Source organism: Cebus imitator, unplaced genomic scaffold (assembly GCF_001604975.1).
Source record: "Cebus imitator isolate Cc_AM_T3 unplaced genomic scaffold, Cebus_imitator-1.0 Scaffold444, whole genome shotgun sequence".
Taxonomy (NCBI): domain Eukaryota; kingdom Metazoa; phylum Chordata; class Mammalia; order Primates; family Cebidae; genus Cebus; species Cebus imitator.
The window spans coordinates 2,552,284-2,567,459 of record NW_016107759.1 but is presented as its reverse complement, the minus strand read 5'-3'; the positions used below and the strand labels follow the sequence as shown (position 1 = coordinate 2,567,459).

General features: G+C 62.9%; 2 protein-coding genes across 12 annotated transcripts in view; one reads left to right on the top strand and one right to left on the bottom strand.

Annotated features, from left to right (window-relative positions):
- TSC2 (TSC complex subunit 2) overlaps window positions 1–12,751 on the top strand; it is a 31,122-nt gene extending 18,371 nt beyond the window's left edge. For 2 of the 11 annotated variants that reach the window (XM_037732248.1, XM_017511025.2), the window contains exons 20-39: window positions 316–409; window positions 583–685; window positions 999–1,093; window positions 2,150–2,278; window positions 3,581–3,745; window positions 3,834–3,986; window positions 4,115–4,227; window positions 4,724–4,936; window positions 5,795–5,998; window positions 6,615–6,683; window positions 7,868–7,989; window positions 8,362–8,846; window positions 9,080–9,155; window positions 9,375–9,467; window positions 10,358–10,544; window positions 10,861–11,000; window positions 11,937–12,015; window positions 12,089–12,180; window positions 12,266–12,364; window positions 12,498–12,751. In XM_037732248.1, coding sequence (XP_037588176.1) covers window positions 316–409; window positions 583–685; window positions 999–1,093; window positions 2,150–2,278; window positions 3,581–3,745; window positions 3,834–3,986; window positions 4,115–4,227; window positions 4,724–4,936; window positions 5,795–5,998; window positions 6,615–6,683; window positions 7,868–7,989; window positions 8,362–8,846; window positions 9,080–9,155; window positions 9,375–9,467; window positions 10,358–10,544; window positions 10,861–11,000; window positions 11,937–12,015; window positions 12,089–12,180; window positions 12,266–12,364; window positions 12,498–12,662 — 2,876 coding nt within the window. In that variant the 3' untranslated portion in view covers window positions 12,663–12,751. The remainder of the gene's footprint in view (window positions 1–315; window positions 410–582; window positions 686–998; window positions 1,094–2,149; window positions 2,279–3,580; window positions 3,746–3,833; window positions 3,987–4,114; window positions 4,228–4,723; window positions 4,937–5,794; window positions 5,999–6,614; window positions 6,684–7,867; window positions 7,990–8,361; window positions 8,847–9,079; window positions 9,156–9,374; window positions 9,468–10,357; window positions 10,545–10,860; window positions 11,001–11,936; window positions 12,016–12,088; window positions 12,181–12,265; window positions 12,365–12,497) is intronic. The other 9 variants (XM_017511033.2, XM_037732252.1, XM_037732250.1 and 6 more) reach the window with 6 other exon arrangements.
- Window positions 12,752–13,242: 491 nt separating this feature from the next.
- Window positions 13,243–15,176, bottom strand: part of PKD1 (polycystin 1, transient receptor potential channel interacting) — a 45,383-nt gene continuing 43,449 nt past the window's right edge. The window contains exons 42-45 of the mRNA XM_037732238.1: window positions 14,851–15,149; window positions 14,641–14,775; window positions 14,265–14,570; window positions 13,243–14,174 (exon numbers count right to left, since the gene is read on the bottom strand). Of these exons, the coding sequence (XP_037588166.1) occupies window positions 13,701–14,174; window positions 14,265–14,570; window positions 14,641–14,775; window positions 14,851–15,149 (1,214 nt within the window). The 3' untranslated portion in view covers window positions 13,243–13,700. The remainder of the gene's footprint in view (window positions 14,175–14,264; window positions 14,571–14,640; window positions 14,776–14,850; window positions 15,150–15,176) is intronic.

Below are 15,176 nucleotides of genomic sequence, written 5' to 3'. Positions count from 1 at the left end.
AAAAAAAAAAAGAAGAAGTGTAGAAGCGTTTCCTCACAGGTCACACAAACACAGGTCACAGCTGGAATTGGCCTGGGAGCTGTGGTTGGCTGGCTGTGGGATGGAGACTGAGGCCAGGGTCAGGAAAGCCATGTCTGTGGCCGTGGCCTTCCCTCCTCCACAGCACACCATTGCTGTTGTGGGCAGAGCATCCGTGTTGGCTTTCAGAGGTGCCGCATGGGACTACGTACGGCTCCCCACGGGACTGCGGCTCCCCACGGGGCTGCGGCTCCCCATTGGACTGCGGCTCCCCTGACTGCCGTCTCTGTTGCGCAGCCCTGGCCAGGTTGCCGCACCTCTACAGGAACTTCGCCGCGGAGCAGTACGCCAGCGTGTTTGCCATCTCCCTGCCGTACACCAACCCCTCCAAGTGAGTGGCCACCCCAGGCCCTGTGCCTCCCAGCCGTGGCCCTAGCGATGCCTTGGAGCAGAAAGCCCTGGTAGCCTTTGTCCGCGAGGCCTGAGCACCTCTGCTTTGCACTTCCTGTTGTGGGCATGTTTGCCTGGTGCCAGGATGGAGTGCCAGCCTCTTTCTCGTCTCAGGTTCAATCAGTACATTGTGTGCCTGGCCCATCATGTCATAGCCATGTGGTTCATCAGGTGCCGCCTGCCCTTCCGGAAGGATTTCGTCCCATTCATCACTAAGGTGGGCCCAGGGCCAGGGGTGTGCTGTGTCCCCTGCTGGGCCGGGGCCTGCTTTGCCCTTAGCTGTCCGTGGCTGGGGCAAAGTGACAGGCAGGCAGAGGGCAGTGGGAGGGTGTTTGGGGAGTGCCTGTGGTGTTAGGGGCTCTGCTGGGCAGCCGGTAGGGGCTTGATGCACAGCAGGCATTGAGGGGTGGGGGCTGGGGGCTGCCACCTTGTCCTTAGTCTACAGCTTGTCCCCGGCCGGGAGGCACCCGGCAGGCCTGTTGAGGGCCAGGCCTCTTCCCTTACCCATCTGGGCCTGCTCACCCTTCCAGGGCCTGCGCTCCAACGTTCTCTTGTCTTTTGATGACACACCTGAGAAGGACAGCTTCAGGGCTCGGAGTACTAGTCTCAACGAGCGGCCCAAGAGGTACGGCGCCTTCGGGGATTTGCCTGGCGTCGGCGTGGGGCGGGGAAAGAGTAGGGCTGTGGCCTGGGACCAGTGTGGGGCACATGGCCTGGCTGATGGTACCTCCAAGTCAGTAAATGGAAATGGTCCTGTGGCTGGGGGATGAGGTGCCCTGGAATAGGTTGAGGCAGGGCGGGTCCTTGGGCCGCTAACACCCCTCAGCCCCTCACCAAGTCGGCCACGGTGGCCTGCGGTAGCACCATGGCCTGGGTCTTGGCTATTTGTGCCTTGAGCACCTCCTTGTGGAGTTGGGGATCAGGGTGCAAGCTGTAGGCGCCTGACCCCCCTGAAGGAGCCTGGCCTTGCCTGGGGCTTTCCCCTCCTCCGCAGCCCCCAGCCTGCCACTCGCTTCACCATCACCGTGCTTTGCCAGATCAGAAAGAGCTGAGCCGGCCTCTGTGTTCTTGTTTGCATTTCGTTTGAACGGCTTTCCCCTCCCATCCCTCACCTTCCTGTGCAAGCTATTTTGGCTTTCCCTAGATGGAAATACGGCATTTTCCAGCGTGACCTCAACTTGGAGGCTGTTCTCTCCAGCCCTTGGGGGCTGAGGGCCAAGCTCAGCCATTATAGCCAGAGGCTCCTTTCTGGGGTCTTGGTCTCTTTTCCTAGTGACCTTCAGGACCTGGCCGCTGAGGCCTCAGCGCCTCCTTGTTCAGAGCTGGGTGGTGCCTGCCTTCTATGGGTGGGCAGGGTCACCTGGCCAGCCCAGCCTGGAATCTGCCGTGGGGGTGACCCACACATGTTTAATTTGCACTGATGTTCTTTTTTTGGTGTTGTTCGTGAAGCTTTACTTTTTCTCAGTCATGGTGACCGGATGTATTATCATGCATTTTTCTTTTCTGTCTCTTCCTCGCTAACTGACCTTTGGCATGGCTCTTTTGCTCATCTCACCCGCGGGATCTCTCCATCCTGACCCTGTGGCCTGGGATCTTTCCTCCTCACCCCTCCACTGGCTTGTTCTCCCCTTCCCGGGAGCTGGGCTCTCTGGGGCATTGGGGCTCCTTCCTCACCCGATAGTCTGAGGATAGCCAGACCCCCCAAACAAGGCTTGAATAACTCTCCACCCGTGAAAGAATTCAAGGAGAGCTCTGCAGCCGAGGCCTTCCGGTGCCGCAGCATCAGTGTGTCTGAACATGTGGTCCGCAGGTAGCGGGGCTGTGTCGGGTGGGGGGCACGGATCCTGGAGCTTGGCCCTGTGAGCACCTGGGTGGCAGTGCATGGGGCTGCTTGCATGACCTCATTGTCTGCCCAAGCCCTCCCTGGCCAGCTCAGGGGAGCCGGTGACGAGGGGTGGAAGGGTTGCATTCTGTCCCCAGGCCCCGTATTAGCATGGGCTGGCTGCACTCATCCCCAGGCCAGCCTGGGAGCCCCTCAGGGTGCCACTTTAAGAGAGCCAGGGTTGCCAGCAGCCTCCACACACCGCCCCTAAGGCTGCGCGGTGCAGGTTGGGGGAGACTCCGCTGCTGTTTTTGGCCTTTGCCTATTCTTTAGAATGGACGTTTTTCCTTAGGCTCCGTTCTCAACAAGATTTATTTTTGTGGCTGAAAGGGAATTAGAGGCATTTGTGGAGGGTGCTGGGGTGGGGCTAGCCTGGGAGGATCTGGGTGGGGGCCAGGATCTTCCAGGGGGTGGGCTTGGGCCCCAGGCCACGGCCTCAGTCAGTTCTCTCCTCGGTGTCTGGGTGCAAGTGTGGGCTCTTGGCCATCACCTGCCTGTGGGTGACCGCTGCTGGCACTGGCAGAGGGAATACTTGTCTCCTCCTGGAATCCCCTTGCAGGCCGAGGAGTCCCATGGCCCTGAGTTGATCCACCTCAGTCCGGCCTCTGCTGGGTGGGACTTGGCCCGGGGTGGGGTGGGGGGGGGGGCGGTGGTGGGGATGCTCAGTGAGGCTTAAAGCCCTTTTCTAGCACATTCTGTATCCTGAACAGAACATTGCCTAGGGGCTTTGAGATTTGTATCAGAATTAGCCCTGCCTAAGCCTCTTTCACTGTCGGCTGGGTATAGAGCTCAGGGCAGCCGCTCACCTGCCTGAGGGCGAGGGTGAAAGGTCCTCAAGGTCTGTCCTCGCTGGAGGCAGCCTGCGGGCAGAATGCAATCCGGGCCTGTGTGCGTGGCCTCTGCCTCTCTGCATGACTACACCGTTCCGCCAGGAGGCCGTAACCTAGTGCTACCGTGCGTGGGCTTCGGTGAGGGGGCCGTCCATCCCTCTAGCCTCCTGAGTCTTTGCTCCGACCATTGGTCCTGATCTTCCCCACTCAGCGTCTCTTCATTCTCTGGGACGATGTCCACATGATCTCAGGCTGAGGCTCGCCGGGCCACCTGTGCCCTGCTGGGGTCTTTCCGAGCGAGGTCCTCGGCTCTGCATGCATTGAGCTTTGGCCCCTTGGTGGTAGGTGGCTCAGCCTGCCCTTCTGGCGCCCTGACTGCATTTGCTGCGTCTCCCTTCAGCAGGATACAGACGTCCCTCACCAGTGCCAGCCTGGGGTCTGCAGACGAGAACTCCGTGGCCCAGGCTGACGACAGCCTGAAAAACCTCCACCTGGAGCTCACGGAAACCTGTCTGGACATGATGGCTCGATATGTCTTCTCCAACTTCACGGCTGTCCCGAAGAGGTGCAGGCAGCACTCCGGGGCTGGGCCGGGAGCCAAGGCATCCGGGAGCTCCAGGGACGAGGTCAGGCTGACGCTCCCTGTCTTCCAGGTCTCCCGTGGGAGAATTCCTCCTGGCTGGTGGCAGGACTAAAACTTGGCTGGTTGGGAACAAGCTTGTCACCGTGACCACAAGCGTGGGAACGGGGACGCGGTCGTTGCTAGGTCTGGACTCGGGGGAGCTGCAGGCCGGCCCAGAGTTGAGGTGACTGCATCTTCCTTCCCTCCGTGCCTGTCAGCCTTGACGTGGGCTGTCCGAGCCCAGGCCCACATGGCCCCCTACCGTGCTGGCCTGGGTCCGAGTCCACCTTGTGCCTGGGATTCTTTCCTCAGCTCCAGTCCCGGTGCGCACGTGAGACAGACGAAGGAGGCACCAGCCAAGCTGGAGTCCCAGGCTGGGCAGCAGGTGTCCCGTGGGGCCCGGGACCGGGTCCGCTCCATGTCGGGTGAGCCTTGGCCCTAGCCACCTCCACGCAGGCACCTGGGCTCCCTCAGTTGCTGCTGCTGGTCCTGGTATTCAGGAAGGCCCCTGAGCCTGGGCACAGGGTGGCTGGCTTAAGGCCCAGCCCACATCCTGACTCTGGGGTGAGGTCTCCATGACTCACCACACAGCTGTGGAGTGGTGGAGTGGGGCCCGCCTGGTGTGGAGAAGCCTGTTCTGGGTGCTGATGTTTCTTGTGAGCCTTCAGCCCAGCTCAGTCCTGGAGCCGCTATCTGCTCCAGTGAGCCATGGTCTTACTGCAGGACAGGTTCTGGGTCCCTTCCTGTGGCCCTGGGTCCACTGAGACAGTGCTATGGCAGGCTGTGCCTTGAAGGTGGAGTGCCACCCTCTCTGGCTCCTTGTGGTGCTAGCCTGCCAGGCCTGGGTGGAGCATTCGGCTCTAGGCTGGTGGCTTTGCATTGGGCAAGTGGTGGTCACCAGGTTTCCACCCTCTTCTCCAGGGGGCCACGGTCTTCGAGTCGGTGCCCTGGACGTTCCATCCTCCCAATTCCCAGGCAGTACCACTTCTTCAGGACCACAGACCGCACCAGCCACGAAGCCTGAGAAGGCCTCAGCCAGCAGCCGGGTTCCCGTGCAGGAAAAGACAAACCTGGCAGCCTATGTGCCCCTGCTGACCCAGGGCTGGGCGGAGATCCTGGTCCGGAGACCCACAGGTACTGGGCAGGGCTGGCCCCGGCCCTCTCCCCCTGCTAGTCACCCATAGAGCTGTGGACACAACAGGGGTGAGTGCAGACTTGGCCTACTTGGGGTATTTGGGGGTAACTTTTACGTGTCCACAGGTGAGTCCTGAGGGGCGATCCAGGTGGCCAAGGCTGGGCAGGGGCTTGTGGTGGACCAAGCTGCTTCCATGGCAGAAAGCTGCCCTCCCCACCTGGAGGCTGGAAGTGTGAGACCCAGATGCTCCACGGCAGGAGCTGCTCCTCAGAGGCCTCTATCCTTGGCATGCAGACAGCTTCTTTCCTGCATGTCTCTGTGTTAATCTCCTCTTAGGAGGAAACCAGTCATGGCTTAGGGTCCACTGTGCTAGTGCCTTGTTAGTCTTAATTACTTTTCTAAAACCCAGTTTCCAGGGACAGTTCGTTCTGAGTTCCTGGGTTGGGACTAAAACACACCAACATGAGGGCACAGCTCAGCCCATTCCCAGGGCAGAGGGAGCCCCTGCAGAGGCCCAGAGGTGCCTGGGTGTGTTGCAGCTGAGGGGTGTGAGGAGTAGGGGCTCCAGCCCTCCTGGAGGTCTGGGGTCTGGACTGTGAGGCCGTGGGCTGTGGGCTGGAGGCTGCTGCTCTGAGGTGCCTCCCCAGGCATGGGCGAGCCTGGCCTTGGTGCAGGAGCTGATGGGGGCAGCAGGGCGGGTGGTTGCCAGAGCAGTGCTGGCTCCAACAGCATGGTCCTGAGGCTCATGGGAGGGGCATCGGGGCAAAGCCAGGGCCTGGGCCAGGAGGTTGCTGGGGGGACCAGGGATGGCTCGGGGAGATGCTGGCCTGAGGCCGAGGGTGCTGCCGCCTCTGCAGGGAACACCAGTTGGCTGATGAGCTTGGAGAACCCCCTCAGCCCCTTCTCCTCGGATATCAACAGCATGCCCCTGCAGGAGCTGTCCAACGCCCTCATGGCGGCCGAGCGCTTCAAGGAGCACCGGGACACAGCCCTGTACAAGTCGCTGTCGGTGCCAGCGGCCAGCACGGCCAAACCCCCTCCTCTGCCACGCTCCAACACAGGTGAGCAGCATGGCGGGCCTGGGCGCGGGCTCTGCTCCCACCGGCCTGGCACTCACTAGCGACGGCAGCATGGCTTCTCTCTGCCGAGGGCGCCTGCCCCACTGGCAATGGTCCCTGGCCTGCCTCAGCACCACTCTCTGGCATTTGGGAGGAGGCTGGCCCGTGGGAGGTGCTGGCCCCAGTCGGGAAGCTGGGGATAACAGCGTCAGAAGCAGGGGCCCTATGGAGCCTCTACCCAGCACCCTCCGGGGGGAGTCCAGCACTGCAGCCCCAGTAGGCTCCGCGGCAGCCTCCCTCCCTGCCTGGGTTCAGGTTTGGACGCCTGAGCCTGCCTGTGCGTGCTCGGGCCCCACCCCACTCCGTGCGGCGCTTCTCACCAGACCCTCTGGCTCTTCCCTCTGGCTGCAGATGGCACTTAGTGGCCTTTGATGTCTGTTCACGTGGAGGGAGGCACTGGCCTCCCCAGGCCGCCTGAGCGGCTTACAGCACTGGGCCCCTGCGCGCCTCCGCTGGCCCTGCCCTCTCTCCTCTGCAGGCACGGGGCCTGTGCTCTCTGCTCGACCTGTGTGTAGCCCCTTCTCCTGCTGACGTGGCCGCTCATGGGCTTCCCTTGCAGTGGCCTCTTTCTCCTCCCTGTACCAGTCCAGCTGCCAAGGACAGCTGCACAGGAGCGTTTCCTGGGCAGGTATTGGCACGCCTCTTGAAGGGAAGCGGTTGGCTGCAGAGCGCCTCTGCCTCATAGATGCTGTGCTCATCGCCTCATCCGCTCACCCCCATGGTCCGTCTGACCTTCATCGCCCTGGGGAGCAGGTCCCGACTCGCATGAGGATGTCTGTGCAGAACGCCTTGGCTTGGCCAGAGGACCCCCTTAACTCGGTCCCTTTGTGGCTCAGCCCTGTTCCCGTGCTGTGCAAGCCCTCCCGGCCCAGCTTCAGGCCCGAGGGGTGGGGGTGGCCTAAGTCTCTGTGTTGATATCATCGGAGCTGCAGGCTCCGATGGTTGGCCGCTGTTTAGGGGAAGCCCGGCCCTGGGCCTCCGCCATGCTGGCCTTGCCCTGGTCTGTGGTGGCTGCCCTGGCCTCTGGAATCCACAGATGGGGCTGCGTCTGCCTTGCATCCCTTGTTGACTGAGGGCCCTGCAGACTGACCTCTTCCTGTTGCCCCCAGGCCCTGGCAGGGCGTACTGTGACTTGCACGGCGTTCCCCGGCCAGGTTCCACGTATGGACAGGAGCTTGCACACGGGCGTGGGGCAGCTGACTGCGTGTGCAGGGCTGTGTGGGCGCCCGGGAGCTGTGATGTTCCACTCTTGCTGCTTCTACTCTATCCCCTTGCCCTGATGCTGGCATAGGAAATGCTGCTTTAGAATCTCGTACTCTCTCTCTTTAGCGTGCCCAGCTGTGGGTTTGTCTTGGAGTTGGAGGGCGAGCCTCTGCCCTTGGGAGTGGGCTTTCCCAAGTCTGTTTGCAAACAGGGACTTCCTCAACATCATGCAGTCTCCACTGCTCTCCTTGGTTACAGAGGGCTGGTCTCAGGTGCTCGCTCTTCTAGAGCTGAGGCCCGTCTTGGGTGCAGAGTGTCTTGCCCCAGCCTACCTGGAGGCATGGGTGGCTGCTGGTGGGCACCAGGAGGCAGAGCTGATTGCTACCGACCCGCAGGAGCTCATGTCAGAGATGCCTGTGTCAGGGTCACACCAGGTCCTCCCAAGCGTCCTCCCTGTCCGCTCAGTGGGTGGCAGCAGCAAGCAGAGCCCTGGGGAGGCTCGCAGGACTGCTGTCCCTCTGGTCAGGAAAAGGCTGGTTCTCAGAGGCCATGTGAGTGCCAGGGCCTGGCCCAGCCCCGCATCCAGCAGCCCCATCTGTGTCCTCCCAGACTCGGCCGTGGTCATGGAGGAGGGAAGTCCTGGCGAAGTTCCTGCCCCAGTGGAGCCCCCAGAGTTGGAGGACTTTGAGGCAGCTCTAGGCACAGACAGACGCACGGATGCTTACAGCAGGGTGAGTGTGACTCACAGCCTGGACGGCTCGGGAGGCTCCTTGGGGAGGCAAGGCCTCTGCTTGGTGTGCCTGCACCCGAGGAACTGGCTCTGTGAACTTGGGCAGGATGTTCTTCCACATCCCTCGTGCACAGACAGTCTGCGCTTCTCAGCCGTGCGTCTGGGCCGGACCCTCACTGCGGGGCAGCCTGTGGTCTCGGGTTTCTGACACCTCTGCTTGTGCAGTGTGGTGGTGGTGCTGTGCTTCACGGGTGGGGACCATAGCCTGGTGCTTGGGCTGTTCTGTGGCCCTGGGATGGGCCTCACCAACTCCAGGTGTGGGCTCGGGGGGGTGCCTTGTGACGGGGGCTCTCTTTGGGATGGTCCTTTCTAGTCGTCCTCAACCTCCAGCCAGGAGGAGAAATTCCATGCAGAGGAGCTGGTGGCCCGGGGTATCCCCATCGAGCGCGCCGTCTCCTCCGAGGGTGGCCGGCCCTCCGTGGACCTCTCCTTCCAGCCTTCGCAGCCCCTGAGCAAGTCCAGTTCCTCTCCTGAGCTGCAGACCCTGCAGGACATCCTCGGGGACCCTGGGGACAAGGCTGAAGTGGGCCGGCTGAGCCCTGAGGTTAAGGCCCGGTCACAGTCAGGGATCCTGGATGGGGACAGTGCTGCCTGGTCAGCCCCAGGAGAAGACAGCCGGGGCCAGCCCGAGGGTCCCTTGCCTTCCAGCTCCCCCCGCTCGCCCAGTGGCCTCCGGCCCCGAGGATACACCATCTCGGACTCGGCCCCATCACGCAGGGGCAAGAGGGTAGAGAGGGATGCCTTTAAGAGCAGAGCCGCGGCCTCCAATGCAGAGAAAGTGCCAGGCATCAACCCCAGGTGGGCCTCTGGCTTCTGAGCAGGGCTCCTGACACCTGTCCTGTGGGAGCCTGGTGCCTCAGCTACCCCAGGCCGAGCAGGCTGGGGAAGGGTCCTCATGGCTGGTGCCCTAGGGCTGGCTGGAGCCCCTAGGGAGGGCAGTGGAGCAGGAGATGGCCAGGCTCTGGCCTCCCCGTGGGCTGTGGCTACCCTGACCAGACCCTCATTTGGGCACCTGTCCCCTCCCTGTGCAGTTTCGTGTTCCTGCAGCTCTACCATTCGCCTTTCTTTGGAGATGAATCAAACAAGCCGATCCTGCTGCCCAATGAGGTAGGTGTGGTCTCCCTCTCCTGCAGAGTCTCTTGGAGCTGTGTGGCTGCGGGGAGCGGGGAGCGGGGCCATGGGGTGGGGTGCTCTGCTGCTAAGAGCTCAGGCTTGCAGAGGGCTCTAGCCTCAGCTCCCTGCAGCAGCCTGCTGTGACCAGTTTAGGTGGGGCAGCCCTCCCGTGGATGGGCTTCTGGGGCTCAGGCAGGGCTCTGTGTGCCACAGTCACAGTCTTTTGAGCGGTCGGTGCAGCTCCTCGATCAGATCCCATCGTACGACACCCACAAGATCGCCGTCCTGTATGTGGGCGAAGGCCAGGTGAGGCTGTGGGGCCAGCCTAGGTGCCAGGATGGGGCCTGCTGGGCCCCAGCCTGCAGGGGGTGGGAGTCTGGTCCTCTCCTGCCATCAGGAGCTCAGCACTGCTGGGTCCTCTGGAGCATCAAGTGCTCGTTGAGTTCCGTGCCAGGCGCTGCTCTGAGTGCAAGAGTGACAGGTCAGTGTGTGAGCACCCAGTGTGCCAGGGAGTGGGAAGGGCTGGGGGGGCAGTATTGGTCCCGGGGCTGGGGAGGCTGCCGTGGTGTCAGTGAGCTGACAGCTGAGTGGTGAGGGAGCAGCAGGTGGAGGCTGCAGAAGGGGCCGGGGCAGCTTGTGCGGTGGGGCACCACTGCCCAGCTCGAGTGCTGGTGCTGGGCGAGCACAGGAGCCGACTGGCATGGGCAGCCTTGGTGCCCCAGAGGCTGCACCTTCATCCTGAGGGAAAGGGCAGGGCCTGGGATGGTTCTGAGCAGAGGGCATGGCCTGACTCAGCTGAGACTCCGTGAGTCTTTCCTGCCTGTGTGGATTGTGGAGGTGGGCGGTGACAGTCCCTGTGGGAACGGGGTAGGCCCCGGGGGACAGACTGCTGAGGGGCCAGGGTCCCGGGTATGTTTTGAGGGTGGAGCTCCCTGATGTTGCTGGCCAGGTGCACACAGGGCGGAGGGAAGAGGGAGTCAAGGACGACACCCGGGTGTCTGGCCTGGGTTGCTGCTGGAATGGAGTGGTTCTGCTTGCCTCAAGGGCCAGAGTGGGGCTCCCTGCAGAGCCGCTGGGCATCCCCACCCTCCGCAGTGACAAGCTCCGCAGGCCCTCACAGCGGGGCAGGGCCTGGAGCCAGGTGCTGGGCTTCAGCCCAGGGGCGATGCCACCCTGCTGCTTCTCTCTCCCCACAGAGCAACAGTGAGCTCGCCATCCTGTCCAACGAGCATGGCTCCTACAGGTACACAGAGTTCCTGACGGGCCTGGGCCGGCTCATCGAGCTGAAGGACTGCCAGCCAGACAAGGTGTACCTGGGAGGCCTGGATGTGTGTGGTGAGGACGGCCAGTTTACCTATTGCTGGCACGACGACATCATGCAAGGTGCGGCCTAGCCCCCACCCGCTCCAGCTGCCCCATGCCTCAGGGCACAGCCCTGACACCCCTGCCCCACCTGCTCCAGCTGCCCACGCCTCAGGGCCGAGCTCAGCAGCATGGGTGTGGAGGCAGTGATGGGGCTGGCAGCTTTGCTTCCCAAAGCTCTGCCCCCATGGAGAGCCGAAGCCTACTGGCCAGGCACCAGAGGACGTGGCCCCCACAGGGCCCCAGAGCTCCCGGAGGAATCAGGAGGTTCCTGGTGAGAGGTGCAGAGGGCCTCAGCACTGGCCCCACAAACCCACCTGGCCCTGCCCACCCACAGCCATCTTCCACATCGCCACCCTGATGCCCACCAAGGATGTGGACAAGCACCGCTGCGACAAGAAGCGCCACCTGGGCAATGACTTCGTGTCCATTGTCTACAATGACTCTGGCGAGGACTTCAAGCTTGGTACCATCAAGGTGAGTGAAGCACTGGGCCCCAGGCAAGTGCCCACTGCTGTGTCCCGGGTCAGCGGCAGGTCTTCCTCCTTGAGCCTTGGTCACGAGAATGGGGAGAGGCTGCAGTGCTCAGGGCCCCGTGGGCACGAGCTTCAACCTCTGAGCCTGAGTTTCCTGATCTGTGCCGTGGAGCCTGTGGCCCCTACTGCCAGGGTTTTGTCAGGAGTAACTGGCAAGTGCAGACTGGGTGTGCTGGGCAGGTACCATGTAGTTGGCGATTCCTGTCTTGCCCTCTCAGCCCTTGGTCCCTGCAGTTTCTTGTGGCAGCCGCCAGGCTTCTCACTTGGTTATTGCCACATACCACTGGGCAGCAACCAGCATCACCCTCTTCCGAGAGGTGGGCTGGGTTGGCTGATGTCACAGAGCACGTCCTGGGTGCTCTATCCAGTATGGCAGGGAGAGCTGGCACAGCCCAGGCAGGGCAGGTGGGCTGGAGGCACACTCTGAGGGCCCTAGGACACTGTGGCAGGTACCAAACCAAAACCCAAAACCTGGGGCTGCTGGTGGAGTCCAAGAGGGGCAGGGCCAGAAGGGAGGCAATCGAGGAGGGGCACCCGGGAGGCTGAGGAGGGTGTGGCGGTGCTGAGATGGGGTGCATGACCCCCAGGGCAATTCATGGCTGACCAGACAGCAATTTGGATGTGTGGCTGCAGAGACACTAGGGGCCCCAGCGAGTAGAGGATGCAGCTCCAGAACATGCGGGTTCTGGGCCCAGGTGTGGAGTGGGCTTGGTCCCAGAGAGGCCGGACCAACACAGCCCCGCCACAAGAGGGGGAAGTTTGGGGGCAAATGCCGCCCATGGAGCAGACGAGTGTATAGCAGTGTGGCCAGGCAGTGGCCAAGAGCAACCTTGGCACATGCTGTGTGTGGGGATGGCGCCTTCTGTTGTCCGGGCAGGGCCAGTTCAACTTTGTCCATGTGATCATCACCCCGCTGGACTACGAGTGCAACCTGGTGTCGCTGCAGTGCAGGAAAGGTAGGGCCAGGGTGGGGTGGGGCAAGGTGGTGCTGAGGGCCCTGGGCCTGGCGTGACCACTGCATCTCCTCAGACATGGAGGGCCTTGTGGACACCAGCGTGGCCAAGATCGTCTCTGACCGCAACCTGTCCTTCGTGGCCCGCCAGATGGCCCTGCATGCAAATGTGAGTGGGGTGCATCCAGGCGTGAGCTGGTGGGACACGCACAGGTGCCACCTGTGAGCAAGCTCACTCCTGCCTCCATCCCCAGATGGCCTCACAGGTGCACCACAGCCGCTCCAACCCCACTGACATCTACCCCTCCAAGTGGATTGCCCGGCTCCGCCACATCAAGAGGCTCCGCCAGCGGGTAGGGAAGATGGGGCTCCCTCAGGGAGGGGTGCTGGCTGGCCAGGGCATTTGCCCCAGCTGCAGGGTGGAGGTATGAGCAGAGTGGGTGTTAGGCCTCCTGGACTTGCTGCCCAAGCCACCTCTGCCTTCAGATCTGCGAGGAAGCCCCGTACTCCAACCCCAGCCTGCCTCTGGTGCACCCTCCGGCCCATGCCAAAGCCCCTGCACAGACTCCAGCCGAGCCCACAGCTGCCTACGAGATGGGGCAGCGGAAGCGCCTCATCTCCTCCGTGGAGGACTTCACCGAGTTCGTGTGAGGCGGAGGCCTGCCCTGGACGGTATTGTGTGTTGGTGAAATAAAGTCCTGGCACTGTACGCAGACACAGGCACGGACTGCAGTCAGACAGCTCTTTATTGACTTTGTCTGCTTGGTGGGGGTTAAGGCTGTAGCAGCGGCTATGCCTGCACAAGTGGTACACAGAAGCAGGCACAGCCAGCTCCGACGGCCCTGGGGCTGCCCGGGCCACACAGGACGTTCACACACACACATGCTCACCTTCCTCCACCCTGGGTGCCAGCCCCAGGAGGGGTCTTTTCCTCTAACCACCTCCTAGTCCTGTTCCTCACCCAGACCCGATGCCAGCAGGCCTGGGTGCTGCTTTCTCAGTGCCTGGCCTGAGGCAAGGGAGGATGACAAGGCCTTTGTGGTGACAAGTGCCAGGGGGACAATAGTACCCGCAGCACTGGCCCAAGGCCATGCTTGCATCCAAGCAGCAGCTAGGTTTCTGCAGCCCGGCCACGCCTACCAAGCAAGGCAGGTCGTGTGGGAGGCGCAGGGCCCAGTTTCAGCCGCCAGGCTTGTCAGCCCCAGTGAAAATAGTGACATACAAAAATACATACATTTTAACACCATATAAATTACTGACATGAGACACACAGATGGCGCGGGAATGCAGCAGGAACAGGAGAGGTAATAACTTAGGGGCAAGGCGGCGGCGGCGCAGGCTAACCCTCCCTGAAGCCAGCGGCCTTAGCATGGGGGACATCTGCCCAGGGGGTGGGGCTGGGCACAGCCCGCTGTACCTGAGGACTTGGGGAAATAAATTAGCATTTCAGAGGCTGGCAACTACCCAATGCTGCTGTGTCCTCCCCCAGGGAGCCAGCAAGGGGACCCTGGGTCCTGGCTGGCCACACAGCCTCTTTAAAGTGCTGAAACCCACAGAGAGACACCCCTGCCTGCTCTCTGAGGAACCTGTGTGCAGCCATTCTGCCTGGCCCGTGGCTTTTAGGGCAGCAGAAGGTAATACTGAGCGGTGTCCACTGGGACTCCACAGTCCCCACCCCAGAGAAGGGGCCTAAGTGCTGCTGGGGTGGACCTTGTTCTTGGCCCACAATGGTGCCCTGGTAGGGCCAGTGGTCAGGTCCACACCCCGACTGGCCCGGACAAGGCGGCTGGGCAGTGCTGGCCACGGGCCCGGGGATGGGCCACGGGAAAGAGCAGCGGAAACCCGACTGCTCCTGCGGCCTTGCAAGCTGTGTAGTTGCTGCTCCAGCTGATAGACATCCTCTGTGGCCTGGTTGAGCCGGTCAAACTGGGTGAGAAGGGCCTCGAACACAGCTTGGAGGCGGGAGGGCTCAGGCTCGGGCTCACTTCTGAGTCCAAGCCGGCCCAGGCCCATGCTCAGCCCATCCAGCTGGCTGGAGGAGGTGGAGGGGTGCGATGCATCGGAGCCAGCACTGGGTGGGGGCACATCTGGGGAGACTTTGGAGCCCCTGGAGGAGCGGGAGGGCAGTGGCTCCATCCCTTCAAAGCGGACTTTGTGGCGGAACTGGGGGCGGCACAGGGGCTCGGTCAGTCCGGCTGCACCCTGGGCAGAGCCCAGGGCGTGTCCCTCTCCCCCCCACTGGGCCGTACCCACCTCCTTGACCTTGCTGAGGCCCAGCCAGAGGCGCAGCCTGCGCAGGAACAGCTCCACCATCTCGTAATCCTGGGGCTCCCAGGCCGGCCGGTACAGCTCTCCACGGAGGGCGTGGTAGCGCCACCGGAGGATGACAGCTCCCAGCCGCAGGGCACCCCACAGCCGCAGCACCCAGAGTCCCATACACAGCAGGGGCGACAGGTGGCAGGACTCAGCTGGACACAGGGTGGACAACCCGGCCCCAGGGCACAGCACCAACAAAGCCTGGGCCACACTCTGGAGAGAGTCCACGCAGGAGGACACGAGCTGCAACAAAGGGCACTAGTAAGGGTGTGCTGGCTGAGCTAAGCTGCCCTCCCCGGCTGCAGTCACCTACCAGGACAGCCAGCTGGGCGTAGGCCACCCCGAGCACCACCAGGCCCAAGGTGGCCCCCAAAAGTTCTGGCAGAGCCCGGCATAACGTCTTGCCAAAGACAGACCACTGGCGCACGAAGCGTAGCTGCTGGGCGGCCTGCGGGTGAGGGACGTGTCAGCTGGCGGTCCTGGTGTCTGCGCCCAGCCCTACACCCACTGGCCCAGCCCTTACCTTGACCAGGAGTAGGAAGAGCAGCAAGGCCGCCAGGCCACGGGCTGCGGAGCTCAGCTGCGCCACCTGGTCAAAGCTAGTGAAGCGGCGCGGGCGGCCGCGCACGAAGCGGGTCCACTGGCGGTCGGCGGCGCCCAGCTGGGCGAGGCGCACCAGTGCCGCGGCCGCCGTTAGCGCCACCAGCAGCCACCGCGCCCAGGCCCCGGGCCGTAACACGCGCCCACACCCCTCCCTATGCCAAGTGCGGGCCTCGGCCACAGCGAAGTGCAGCGCGAAAAGCAGCAGGCACACCTGTGGGTGGGTGGAGTCGGAGGGGCGGGGTCCTG